Source organism: Gastrolobium bilobum, unplaced genomic scaffold (genome assembly GCF_033153095.1).
Source record: "Gastrolobium bilobum isolate Gb01-03AN ecotype WA unplaced genomic scaffold, APGP_CSIRO_Gbil_v1 utg6974, whole genome shotgun sequence".
Taxonomy (NCBI): Eukaryota; Viridiplantae; Streptophyta; class Magnoliopsida; order Fabales; family Fabaceae; genus Gastrolobium; species Gastrolobium bilobum.
This window is the reverse complement of record NW_026897472.1, coordinates 277891-291719: the sequence shown is the minus strand read 5'-3', so window position 1 is coordinate 291719 and position 13829 is coordinate 277891. Positions and strand designations below refer to the sequence as shown.

Sequence of the window (13829 nt, the reverse complement as noted above, 5' to 3'; positions counted from 1 at the left end):
TATCAATTTGTTCTGCAAAGGCTTTAAAGGAAAAGGAAAAACAATACTCAATTAAAAAATAAACCAAAATTTCTTACATTGGGACTGAACTGAACCAAGAAGTAACATCACAAAACTATAACCTATTGATTACACGAATCTGGCAGGAGGCCACACTTCACATGCATGCAATTCAGCTAACGAAGCATAGAAGTGTTGCCATGGTACATCCATTTGCCTAAGAAATGAGCAAAAGACGAAGGCAAATCCAGAAGTAAAACGTCCCACCACAGGCATGTTGACATCACTACAAAAACTCTTGCCAGCTCATAAATATTTGTTGGATTTTTTAGCACCTGCCGGTTCATAAAAACCTTACTCAACTTCTTTGATAATTCTTCTTGTCCTTAATGGCTGTGTTTTAATACTCCCTGGGGCACTGTGAGCTTTCCTCTTCTCATCCTTTCTTCTCCTAGCATCCGCCATAACGCGCATCAAAGCAGTAGCTTTGAATATTGGTCTTGGCAAATGCCTATGCCTGTTGAGCAAAACCCAAAAAACAAATAATAAGCACAACATCGCAAGTTTTGTTTTGCTAAACATATAATTTATGACATAAATGTTTTCCACGTGTGGTTCCCAAGAATAATGGCTTCACCAAATCTTACCTTGCAATACGATTAACTTCAGGGAGGTGCTTGTAGCGTTTCTTTACGGCCTCGTGATACTCGTGCTTCTTCCGCTCCCTTGGGAGAATCTATAGCATGATCACAATGAAGTAATCCTCAGGGAATAAAGGGTCTTACTGACTAAAAATAATTAGGATAACCAAAGGCAACAAATTGGAAAATTACCAATTATGACAATTTAACATTCTTAATCCAGTATGATCAACAAATAAAAAAAGACAATTTAAATTAAAAATTGGTTTAAAAAAAGGATGCATCAACAATGGCAATCAATTAAACTTAAATAATAAGTATTTGGATCCTCTCATTTCAGCTTGTCATTTTGATCCTTGAGCAGGAATGTGGTACCTTGAGCAGAAAATGTAGAGCCCTCTTAACTAGATGGTTTCCATCTCTCTACTAAAGTGACAACCATTTACGAGCTAAAATGAGTAGATCCAAATAAAAATGAAAAAATACAGACATAATTGAGATTCATCTGTCAATGAGATAAAATATTGCCCACATTAAGCTGTGGGTGAGGCTTGACTCAAATCTAAGCAATGCAAGAGGAGATGAGGAAGATATCTTACTACTCCAAGTTGCTCTGATGCTTTGGCCTTCCAAAGTCTGAGGTTAGTGTCATCACTTCCTGAAATCACATAACTTCCATCCCCGCTAAACTTGACACAGAATACCCTGCATAACAGAGATAAAGATCAGCATACCATAAAGCATCATAGAAATCTTTCAGTGGACTCTCTGCATTACACATCCGGGATTTAAATTGTTTAAAAAGTCATGCAAGTAATCAAACAACAGAATGCTCAGTGCACGAAATATAAATTGAGTGAACCTTTGCATTCTCTTGGTATGATAAATCTCCTTGCTGTGACCACCATTATACTGAAAAATTCTCACCTAAAAACGAGGTATCATTAATAGATATGATTCTAATTCAGTAATAATTAGAGTTAAAAGATTAAAGCCAAATTCAAGTGAACTAACTGATCTATCATAAGATCCAGTGACAAATTCTCGACCAGTTGGTGAGTAGTCAATATCCATCCTGTAGAATGAAATATGAAAATGTAAGTATAAAAAATTCTAGAATTACCAAAAACAGTAAATATTTAAGGAAAATTCATCTTACACTGCAGAAACATGATCTTTGTGAACGCATTTGGCTTCATCCAACTTCCTAGCATCATAACTATAGCAGTTACCATCTTCATTTGCCTGCATGGCAATGAAATATGTAAATAAGAATACAAATATAAAAATATTGATTCCAAGATACAACTACAAAAAGACATCTCAACAATATCTCACATGTTAGCCATAGCCAAAACCCTAAACAATAATACTTTCAGAACAACTAGTTACATCTGAAAAACTTACAGTTGTGAAGTTTATGGGTTCCATTGGATTCCAACATATAGAATTGGTTTTGGTCTGTCACAATGGAGTAAAAGTCAGTGTCATGAATATATTTGGAATGAGACCAAAAGATAGGGAAAAATATTCTTGACTGAATTGTAGTAATGTAGTTGACAAATGTGCCATTGACATAACAGTGTGTGCAATTAAAAGTAAAGAAAATAGTAGGGACCTCAGCTAATAGTCTGAAAATAAAATTGATAACTAGAAATATCAAAATCAAAATCTGCAGCCATATATTGAAATTTATATTAATGATAAGAAATAATTACCATCATTATCATTTTCCTCACAGGGGAAGTCATACGTAAATCATACAGAATTATGCTCCGGTCACTAAAATAAGAAGACAGGTTAAACAAACAGTTAACTTGCAAATGAGAGAGAAATGTACAACAAGCCAACCAATATTCTTCCTAATTTGCTAAGTGCGCATGATTTAAACATATAAATGAGCACAACTTCAAGAAAACGCATACCAAAAGAAACATAAACTAGTTCCCTTATTATATATTCATTTCAATAAATGAGATGACTTGCATTTCTCTCCAGATTCAGCTGAACAAAAACCAAGAACCACTAGATTGAGAGCAATATCTATCTACCACCCAATAACAAAAAAATAAGTAATAAAGCATTTTCTCACACCCAGGCACCTATTTAAATTACAATTTCAATCTAGTTGATTTGGAAACGAAACATTCAAATGTGGTACTATAATAATCAGGAATATCAACTCAATGAAACACTAAGACTAATCAAAAATGAAAAAAAACCACATGCAATGAGATCAGCAAGCACTAAACAAGCAACAAAGAAAAAGAAAAAAAGAAAAAAAAGATCAGGATATTTAAGGGGAAAACTGAATTTGTATCATTGATATCAACAACGCAGTGTTTGACTTACAAGCAATATAACATACCTTGCTGAGGTTGCCAAGAGATTTGGCTCACCAGGATTAAACCGAACAGAAATTACTGTGTCAGTTCCCCATTCAAAACTGTTTATTGGCTGAGACCTGCAGAAGGGAAGTAACACCAACATGAAATAAACACCCAATTTGAAAAAGCAGTCTAGGATTCTAGTAAAATAAGCAAACTAATCAGAGATTGATATCAAAACCTGTTTTGATTCCATATATCCACTTGAGCACCAGCAGTGGCAAAAAGTTCACCATCCCACTGGTGATCAACAGCCCTGTAAATTAAAGAAAGTAAGCCAATGTTATGTAACATAAAAATATAGTAACATAACAATTTTCAAAATCTTCCTGGATAATTCACTCCAAAACTTACCAAAATGCATTCCTCGAAACATAAACACTTGCTGGCTGAAAAAAAATAAAAATAAAAATAAAAAAAGGTTTATAAAATTGTGAGTTAGAATACCAGCAGAAAAATTAAAAAGAAAAAAAGAAAAATCATTAGCACAATCATCCACCTCGACAGTTTTTGTAGTTGAGCCACCTGACTCCATAAGAGAACTATCAGGAACATTCCAAAGTCTGATACTGAACACAAAAATACCAGTTTACATCAGAAGAATTAGTTATTGAAGGATAAACATGAGAACTTGATATAATAGAACAAAAATTGGAAAATATTGATCCTTACGTGCAATCAGTTCCACATGACACAAGAATGCGTCCATCTGTAGATACTGTCAGGCCTCGCACAGCACCTTGGTGACCAGGAAACTGACAAACTGTCCGTCTTTTAAAAAAAATAGAATGAGCAACAATGCTAGGTACATATAGTACAGTCCAAAAATTGTAATCATGAACAACCTCCCATCCTTGCCAATTGTTTAATTAAATAAGTTGATGCATACCATTCACCTATATTTTTCTTTTCCAAATACACAATTTCCATGGATTATTATTATATAGTAACTAAAAGATACTTTTATGACCACTCTTCAGAAAGCTAATATATCCTTAACCCACAAAATAATAAGAAAATATCAGGTCATATTTGACACAGCAAACTAAGATTCAATCATAACTAAGAAGAGAAAAATATTTGACTTATAATCTATGATAGTCCACAAATGCAAACAAAAAAGGAAAGAAATTAGAGGCTGCTCCAGTAACCCATTGTTCAATAATGCAAACACATGTATGTTTACAAAACATATAAATGTTCTTCATTTCAAAGAGAATATTAAACATCATGTGCTTCTGCTTGATTCCAAGTTCCTGATAGAAAAAGAAAAATTAAAAAAAACAAAATTTATTACCTGGAAGCTAAGTCCCAGAGACGAATATCTGTAAACACAACAAAGAAATGTTAAATTTTTCAATATAAAAGAAATTCAGGTCATCCGGCATAGTATGAAGATAATTGTGTATAAAGGATTGAGCATATTGTGAGGAAAATGAACGATAGAAGTGGTGTACAGGTGAGAAAACAACAAAGAGTGAAAGAAAATAAGAAAAAAGTGAAAAGGAGAAACAGAGAATCTGTATTCAGAACTATATTATTATGAAAATCTATTTAAACTGATCTAGGTCTATTAAATTTACAGTAACTGCACATAACTGAATCTGAATCGGCATTATAACAGAATCTGACTAAGCTAACAAACCGTGCTTAACTGTAATGATTCTTACAGCTATAACAACTAACAGAAACAATAAAAGATACAAAGCACGTGCATCTAAGAGTGAATACTCTAACATTCCCCCATGAAACTTAGGGTGTGGTTTTCAAAGAAAATTGATCAAACACCCGAAGTTTGTCTCTTAATTCACAGAATCAAGGATAATGCCTTGGCGAGGAAATCTGCCCACTGATCCTGAGGGGGAATGTAAAGATTCTTGGCTAGGACGTTTCCCTAACAAAAAAAAAGGTTCAGCTCCATGTGTTTGGTCAGTAAGTGAAGCAATGGATTCTAAGAGAGTGCAACAGTGCTAAGGTTGCCAAATAGATGACAGTTGTGAGTGTAGGAACTTGCAACTCCTTGAGCAAGGACTGATCAGCACTAGTTCAGCAGTGGTGTTTGCCAAACTTCGGTATGGTACCTTTATTCCATTACACTCGCCATTAGATATCCAAACATAGCATAAAGCTCATTATCCAATTCACCCATATTTTGGAAACCCAAAACATGGCAAAACAAATTTCCACCTCTTCTCTTCCAACCCTTCCCATCCCCAAGCCAAGAGCACAATACTATAATTAAGTCGGTACTTCCTACATTTATACATAAAATTTCAAGAGCATGACAAAATAAGGAAAATTGAAATACCCCCATCCATTGAACCGGAGAATATCCCTTTCAACTGACTAGGGTTCTTCGCCATACACGATACAGCATCTATATGCCCATCCATTGCTCCTATAAACGGTCTTGCAAAAATCTAAATTCTCAAAAAAAAAAAAAAAAAAAAAAAATCAGTAACAAATAAAGTACACATCGAATAAAAGCATATTCAGAATTCACCATCGAAAAAAAAACGGGGGAAGAGAAAAATCCGACCTTGTCCAACTTCACAGCATTAAGAGCGCGTACATACTCCACCGCTTTCTCTTGAGGACGAAGGCCAGGGTCGTAATTACGGAATACCCTCTTTTCCAAATTGAAAGTACAACGTTAGAAAATTTTCATTTGAGTTCACAAGAATGAAGAAAGTCAATGATAAAGAGTCGTGTGCATTGAATCACCTGAAGGTCTTGGCTTCGTTCTCGAGTGAACTCATCCACAGAGCGTGATATCACTTTGACCTTCATTGTCAGTAGAAGAAGTGTTTGCAAACACTTTCTGTTTCGAATCTTCAGACTCGAAATTCAGAAGCTGTAAATAGCATAGAGAGCACAAAAACCCTAACGTGATTGATGAAGCCCGAAGGATTTAATAACTTTAGCAATTACTAAATAAATAAATAAATAACTTTAGCAATTATTTAGGGTTAAGTATTAGTAATTTTTATAAGAAAAATGTTTTTCTCAAAGCTTGTCTCATTTTTTTTTTCTTATGTTACACATCCGTTGAAATTTAAATCAATATTTCTTTTTTTTTTCTTCTTCTTTTTTTAGTTGTGAGATCCACCTAATTATGTCTTTATATAAGAAAATACTATCTCATTTAACGTGGGAAAAAATAGCATTTTATGTAAATGTATTGCGTTATTTTTATAACAGATGACAAATATGATTAAAAAACGAAAAATATCATGACAACTTCCATGTCATAATTTCAGCAACATATTATATCAAAGTTTCCACCTACAACGGTAGTAAGTGGCGGTGGCGGCGACGGCGGAAGGTAGTGGTGTCGCTGCTGTGTGCTTATGTTTGGGGTATGGAAGGAAGTGGGTGGACAAGTTAAAAAAATCCAACCTCAAACCCAATATGTAACTTTCGACTCATCCGGCCCAAACCCAACTTGACATGTTACACCTTAAAAATATTATTAGCATCAGTTATGAGCTGATGATTTAATATTTGCAATCCAACCAATGGTGGAATCAAGAAATTTTTGGTGGGGCCAAGTTATACGTTCACTTTAAAAACTAGTAATTGAAAGTAAAAAATTATATAGTTAAAACTTAATATAAAATCATATTATAAATATAAATACTCAGTATAATATAATATATAAATACTCACTAATAAGAATATATATTATCTCATTTAATATAGGGTTTGTTTTTTCTGCAGTTACTGCAGATAACTTATCTGCAGTAAGCACAATACGACGTCGTTTTGAGGTGAAAATCATGGTATTTTTGTAAGTTCAATTTGTTTCAGGGTTATAATAGTCTTTATATTTATAATTTTCTAAGATTTCAATACCAAAATGACGTCGTTTTGGAAATAAATGCAGATAACTTATCTGCATTAACTGCAGAAACATTTTTCCCTTTAATATATTATATTTTGATAAGCCAATTGTAACGTCCTATCTGCGGCCGGTTAATTAGCATTTAAACATAATAAGTGCCGAAGCTAACTGGTTAACATTTTCCTTTTCCTTATATCTTTAATTTTTATCGCTTCTTTGGTCAAAAATAAAGCGTACAACATTTTGTTTGTATTTCGGACCACTGGGAATAATTTTCACCATAATAATTTCAACTTGATTGACAGTTTAATATAATCCAAACATAAATTATATTACCCCATCATCCATGGCATATGCTATCCCATACATAATAGGTCTGAAAATAATGTTCATGAAGCTACTTACATGATTGCATCAACCAATCAAAAGAGATGTAATTAAATAAGTAACTAGACATATGTAGACATAACTAACAAAATATATAAACTATCAACATAGCATAGACATCTCCTATGCTCATCAAAAGAATACAAGGCACGTACATCTCAAAAAATAACATCATGGCATGTACAAAATGAAATGTCAATCAAATTATAACTATCAAGTCAGATAGTATCTCTCCCCCGGTCTCCTATCGCGCGATGTCTCAGCACCTCAGCTACTGTACCTGAAATGGTAATCCTCATAATGCGGGGTTAGATAATATATATAATTACATCAGTAAGCTAGGGATGCAGTGTGCAGATAATAAATCCTATTGGCCAGAAAATATAACAAGTATGCATTACACAAGAAAACACTGTCTTGCAACACATCGTATGAGGAAACACCGTCTTGTGTGGCACACAAACATACATACATATACATACAACATATAACAGTTCATATCCACATACCATATGAAAGAACCACCCTCCCTTGGAGTTTGGTGGAACAAACGGGAGATTAACCTCAAAAACCGAAAGTTTACCTGTGAAGCAACGTCCTCCAATATATTCCTCGTGTCCAAGAGATCACAATCTTAGAGCCTATTTCAAAGATGTGAAGATAATCAGTGTATGAACTAATCTACCACATTCAAATCGATATTCTCTTTTGTCTATTCATTTGATCCGTGTTTTAACTCATTGAACAAGGACCTATATTATTTTCTTAAGGTTTCTCAATCTTAAGTAATGTCCCACTTTTTATTTTCTTTGCTTTCTTGATAACACAACCTCTAAATCACACCAAGTCAACTTATGGTCAAGGCAAGATATGTGTTCATGATTTAATACACACATAATAATTAAGTCCAAGGCTAGACAACTACTCAAACACATTATATCATTCATTATCTCAACATTAATCACTTACCGTCTTTGTAAATTTAGAGAAAAATTAGGTTTCTCAATCCAATGGCACCTTCAATGGATCCTCCTGAACTATTTGGTCTCCTTTCTCAATCCTATACCACAAACATCTAAGAAATAACAAGATAACACATCAACATCTCTTCCGAAATTCCTATTTTCGGATCACTATTCATCAAAAAACCTAGTTTTTGCATTCCTTCATGAAAACAAGAAAAGAGAGGTGATTCCTTAATGGAGGAAAAAGCTTACTTCAATCTCTCATGGTCTCAAGCTTCATCAAAATCCATCTTTTTCCATGAAATCCGAATTAGGGGAAGAATAACTCTTTCTACAGTGAACCTCACTCAAAAATATTGATACCAATGGATTCCTCTCAAATTTTCCTTCAAATTATGCTTTGGTAGCACTCAATTTCATTGACTCTAATTCCAACTTTGCATGTTGATTTATAATATTTGTGTGGTAATATGTATAATTTTACTTTCACTTTTTGAGTAACTTTATTTACCTGCATTTTTACTCCTTAACTGTCATTTTAACTAATTTTCTCTATGTGGCTGTAATCTTTTCATCAAACTACTTCTGTAATTAATTCTTCATCAATTATTATTATTCTATAATAATTTCATAAACTTTGTAATTACCGGTTAGGGTCATTATTCCAATTTTCATCTTAAAGAAAAATATAAAATCATATAAAATAAAATTATCATTCACATAATTTATAATGATTAGACAAATAGTATGCTGAAATATAAGTATAAAAATATTGATTTATATTTTATTTTATTTTTAAAAAAAATCAGTGATGTAGTAAAATATCAAGTACAATAACATAAATTCATAACATAATTTATATAAACCCAAGGTATTATTTTTTTAATCAAACGACGTTGAATGAGTAAATAAACTATGACTTGTTTATTCTTCGTTTTTTCATGGTCTCCTTTCACAATTTGCAATTTCGAACAGAACATCACAGATTCACAGCATAAAAGAAAGAGGAAATCAAGAAGAATATTAATTATATAAGGGTGAATTACGGGTAATGATTTTATAACTAATTATTACAACAATTTTTCTTTCTCTTCTCTTATCCATTAAATAACATACAAGAAGATTCACTCCCCATAAATTAGGAGTATAAGTAGACTAAACAGCTAACGAGGAGCTTACTGCCTTGTCTACATCAGCCCGACTTAATATAGTATATTTAGTAAAAAATAGAAGAAATTTAATTTTTATTTTTTTTTTAGAAAATAGGTCATAAGCTTATTTTTACAAAACTTGGCTAATAAACTTACAAGTTGATCTATATTGTATTATTTATTTTAATTAAAATAAAATAAATTGATTATTTATATAATTTTAATTAATAAAAACACATTATGTATAGGATATGGTGTTTGTCATTTTAAATGACATAAGTTATGTCATTTTATGAGATAGATAGACACAAAAAAATGAAAATCATGGGAGAGAGAAAGTGGGTGATTTTTTTAATTTAAATTTTAAATAAAAATAATAATTTTGTATCTATCTCTCTCTTGAAATGACATAACTTTATGTCATTTAAAATGAAAAATACTTTTCTCTTGTATATATATATATATATATATATATATATATATATATATATATATATATATATGGGATATGATATTGTGACACACAAATAATGTTACGCACAATGTTACGACCACATCTTAACCGTTGATTTCTGTCAATCAACGGTTATCATTTTTCAAATCAAACTCATTAATTAATTATTAATTCGCAATAAATGATAATCGTTGATTGGCGAAAATCAACGGTTAAGATGTGGTCGTAACATTGTGCGTAACATTATTTGTGTATCGCAGTATCCTATCCCTATATATATATATATATATATATATATATATATATATATATATATATATATATATATATATATATGCTAATTTTGATATATAGTTACTCAAGGCTTGATATATATGTTCAAGCAGGTTAATATGGCTAAGTTAGATCTTTTGATTTTTAAATATAAATCAAGTCAAGTTTATAACCTATATTATTTAAAATCAGTCCGGTCATTGACCCGGTCGAGGTATTGGGTCACTGGTTCAATCAGTGAGTCATTTGTTCAACCACATGGCCCGGTAATTATATATAATTCTATAATTTATATTAATAATTATAAACATACTCAAATATCTAAAAAATATTAAAATTTTCAAATATTTTAATATAAAAAATAATAAATCACATATTATTATCAGGAAAGGATCAAACAAAAATATAATGATCGTGATACGAGACTTCAGGTTTAGTAAATGGCATTTCTTACTATAAATCAAATCAAAATTTTATGCATAGTGCATAATTGAGAGAATATTAGTTTTATAAGTACATAACTCATGTAAGTCAATAAATAAAAAAATATTCAAATATGTCCATTGTTATTTTTATTTTTATGAAAAGACAAACTTTGGAATTTTTTTTTTTTTTTGGACCGGCCAGGTCGTACCAGTTGTAATGCATGACTGGTTCGTTGCTTTAACTGAACCGGTTATATGACCAGTTTATCATTTACTGTTTACCGAGTCAACCCAGCCGGATCGAGATTTTATTAACATTGGGCAAATAACTCGACTCATAATATTTTATATAAACCTAATTTATTTAGAACAAAGTCGAGTGCGACGTAATTCATTTACATATGTAACACCGACACAAGAAGAAAAAAAAAAGTTTGATCAGTTGAAATTGCTCATCGATGAGAAATCACTCCGCTTTATTCCTTCTTCTTTTTTTCCTACCTATTTTGCTCATACTAGGCGTGTTCATCAACCGATCCAAACCGATTCAAACCGCGAAAATCGAACCGAAAAACCGAAAACTGAATAAACCGAAAACCGAAAAATCAGAAACCGAAAGAAAACCACAAATTCTAATTGGATTGGATCGGTTTTCGGATGGGTTGATAAAAACCGATCCAATCCAAACCGATCCAATATATTAATTATCCTCTACCTACTTGTCTTTTCTCCAATCATAGCCCAAAAATTTCTAAACTCAAGACCCATTAACTCACCAACTAAACCCAAAAAAAACTTAGTCACGTCTCCTCAACTATGGTATTGTTTACTGATATTTTTGTATTTCAATTTTTTTTTACAAAGCCAATATATACAAAAGATGTCATTTGCACAATAATCATGAAACTAATTTTAGGATATTCAAAAAACCGAAAACCGATCCAATCCAAACCGAAAAAAATTGGATTGGATCGGATCGGATTTGAAAAAAAATCTAAACCGAATGGATGATTACATGATCAAACCGAAGAGATTGGATCAGATGAGTTTTGTTTCCAAAACCGATCCAATCCAGACCGCGAACACCCCTGGCTCTTACCATAACAATTGTAACGGTGAAGCTTTCTTAAATCTGGAATTACCATCCGACAAAATTCATGTTTAGGTCTCAAGATATACAATTTTTGAGAATAATGTTTTACTTATATTTTTTTTTTTTGGAAAGTTCAACAACAACAACAAAAACCTTTGGTATTACTTTGAATCACTTATCTTCATGTACTTTTTTTCTTAATTACTTAACACCCTGTTATTTTTTCATTCACTCTCCTTCTTAACTCTGTACACGTATTCCACTCTTCTCAAAAGAAAAGAAAAAGTGATAAAAAAAATCAAATGTTATGAAAATTTAGAACACTTAATAAAAGATTAAAAGAAAAAAATAGTAAAAAAAAATCAAATGTATGAAAAATAAATAAAAGAGGAAAATAGATTAAGAACAAAAAAAATAGGAAAAATCAAATGATAGTAGTAGTGGCATGAGAGCTAAGTAAGTGGGGGCGAGACTTGAGAGCATATATTCGATCATCTACATTATCATTTTTGAGGAGTGTTTAAAGCTTTAATCATGGACTCGCCCTAAAAGAATTACCTCTCGAGAAAGCTACATATGGTTTATCCAAAAAATAATTAAAAGAAAAAATAAGATCAAATATATTAAAAATCTCGACATAAAAGTCTAAAATTAAAAAAAAATGAAAATAGTCCAAATGAAAAAATATATATATACTGAAAACAAAAAACTAGGAGAAACAATTAAGATAAAAAATAAAATAAAAAGAAATCAAAATTATGGGTTTCCAATATATTTAATTTAATTTACTTTTTTTTTTACTTTTTTTGCCATTGATCTATTTTATTCTTTTTTATTTAAGTATATTTGGTCTTTTTTTTTGTCTATTTTATTCTGATTTTCTTCTCGATTTTTTTTAATCTTGTACCACCTCATCTACAAAAGATTTTTGTAAACAAAAAATTAAAAAAAGAGAGAAAGAATAAAATAGAGATATAGAAAAGACCAATCATATCTAAATAGAAAGAATAAATAGATCAGGGACGAAAAAAAATAAAAAAATAAAAGTAAATATATTGAAAATTCATAACAATGATTTATTTTTCTTCTATTTTTTTTCTTGTTCTATTTTCTTTTTGTATACATTTTTTTATTTAGACACATTTGATTTTTTTTTTTACTTTTTTTGTCTTTTATTAGGTGTTCTAATTTTTCATAACATTTAGTCTTATTTTTCTTTTCTTTTTTATCACTTTATTCTATTCTTCTAAGAATTGTAGAATATGTATACTTAGTTAATTTTTTCACAGTTTAAGTTGGGGTGTAGATTATATATATATATATATATGTGTGTATATATAAGAGTGTAAGTGATTCAAAGGGGGGTTTTTTGAATTTTTTTTTAAAGTTATGTACTTGATTATAGGATGAACTTATTTCTTAGAAGGATAGAGTTTGATTGTAAAAATATTTTATTTTGTAAAAATATATTTGTATTCTATATAAATTTTATTATATTATATTTTTAATAGTTTTATAAATATAATTATATGTATTCTAACAAATTATATATATGGGATATATATTTATTATTACTTTTTATTTTAATTTATTTTATACGTACAAATATTTATAATTTATGTATTATTTTTATTTATATATTTTCAATTTTTCAATGTGAATGTCTTAGGATAAAGTAATTTTGGCCCGTGAATAAGTTGTAATCGATCACTTACTCAGAGGACTTCAATGAGTTAGGGTTAAAAATATCCCATATAAAATGAGTTTTGTGAATTATGGCCAAATATGGATTTTGGGGACTGATTCGTGGAGTTAGGGTCATTTTAACAGTTCTAGGTAACATGTGAATCAAGGATAATTAAGGCATGGTATCATCTTTACATGTATCGGAGATTGAGTTTAATTACACACAAACCTAACCGTGTTCAATCATCCAAATGGTTGGTGTTTGTTGATAAAGACATCAAAAAAACATGTGTGGGTATTGGTGGTCCTCAAGACCTTCCAAGCAAGCGGAAGCTAATTGGTATGTTTAACATTCAGAAATACAAATGGAACTACAAGCTTGTGTTATGCGTGTGTTTGGATATATATTGGAAGGTATCATAATTGGGAAGGCATGAAAATTGAAAGGGGGTCATGGCCTCTCTAACTGCGCCTTTGAACTTAGTGCAGGAAACCTAGTTTGTCATCCCTTTCAAAAGAGTAG

At 30.9% G+C, this 13829-nt stretch overlaps 1 protein-coding gene across 1 annotated transcript; it reads right to left on the bottom strand.

The window, feature by feature from the left end:
- Positions 1–37: 37 nt before the first annotated feature.
- On the bottom strand, positions 38–5920 carry LOC133307200 (uncharacterized). Its single transcript, XM_061507658.1, has 17 exons — positions 5753–5920; positions 5568–5657; positions 5337–5448; positions 4326–4353; positions 3701–3799; positions 3528–3597; positions 3383–3417; positions 3210–3284; positions 3010–3105; positions 2360–2423; positions 2049–2102; positions 1801–1886; positions 1656–1716; positions 1504–1568; positions 1241–1346; positions 648–736; positions 38–517 (listed from the first exon to the last, which is right to left on the bottom strand). The coding sequence occupies exons 1-17, from the start codon at positions 5816–5818 to the stop codon at positions 355–357; spliced, it is 1359 nt and encodes a 452-aa protein (XP_061363642.1). The 5' UTR covers positions 5819–5920; the 3' UTR covers positions 38–354.
- Between the last annotated feature and the right edge of the window lie 7909 nt (positions 5921–13829).

Excerpts from the sequence above, each read along its gene's own strand:
- LOC133307200 (XM_061507658.1), bottom strand. The coding sequence starts at position 5,818 with ATGAAGGTCAAAGTGATATCACGCTCTGTGGATGAGTTCACTCGAGAA. Across the intron at positions 3,418-3,527 it reads CAACTACAAAAACTGTCGAG|CCAGCAAGTGTTTATGTTTC; the intron begins GTGGATGATTGT and ends ATTTTTTTTCAG. Across the intron at positions 2,424-3,009 it reads CTCTTGGCAACCTCAGCAAG|TGACCGGAGCATAATTCTGT; the intron begins GTATGTTATATT and ends TTCTTATTTTAG.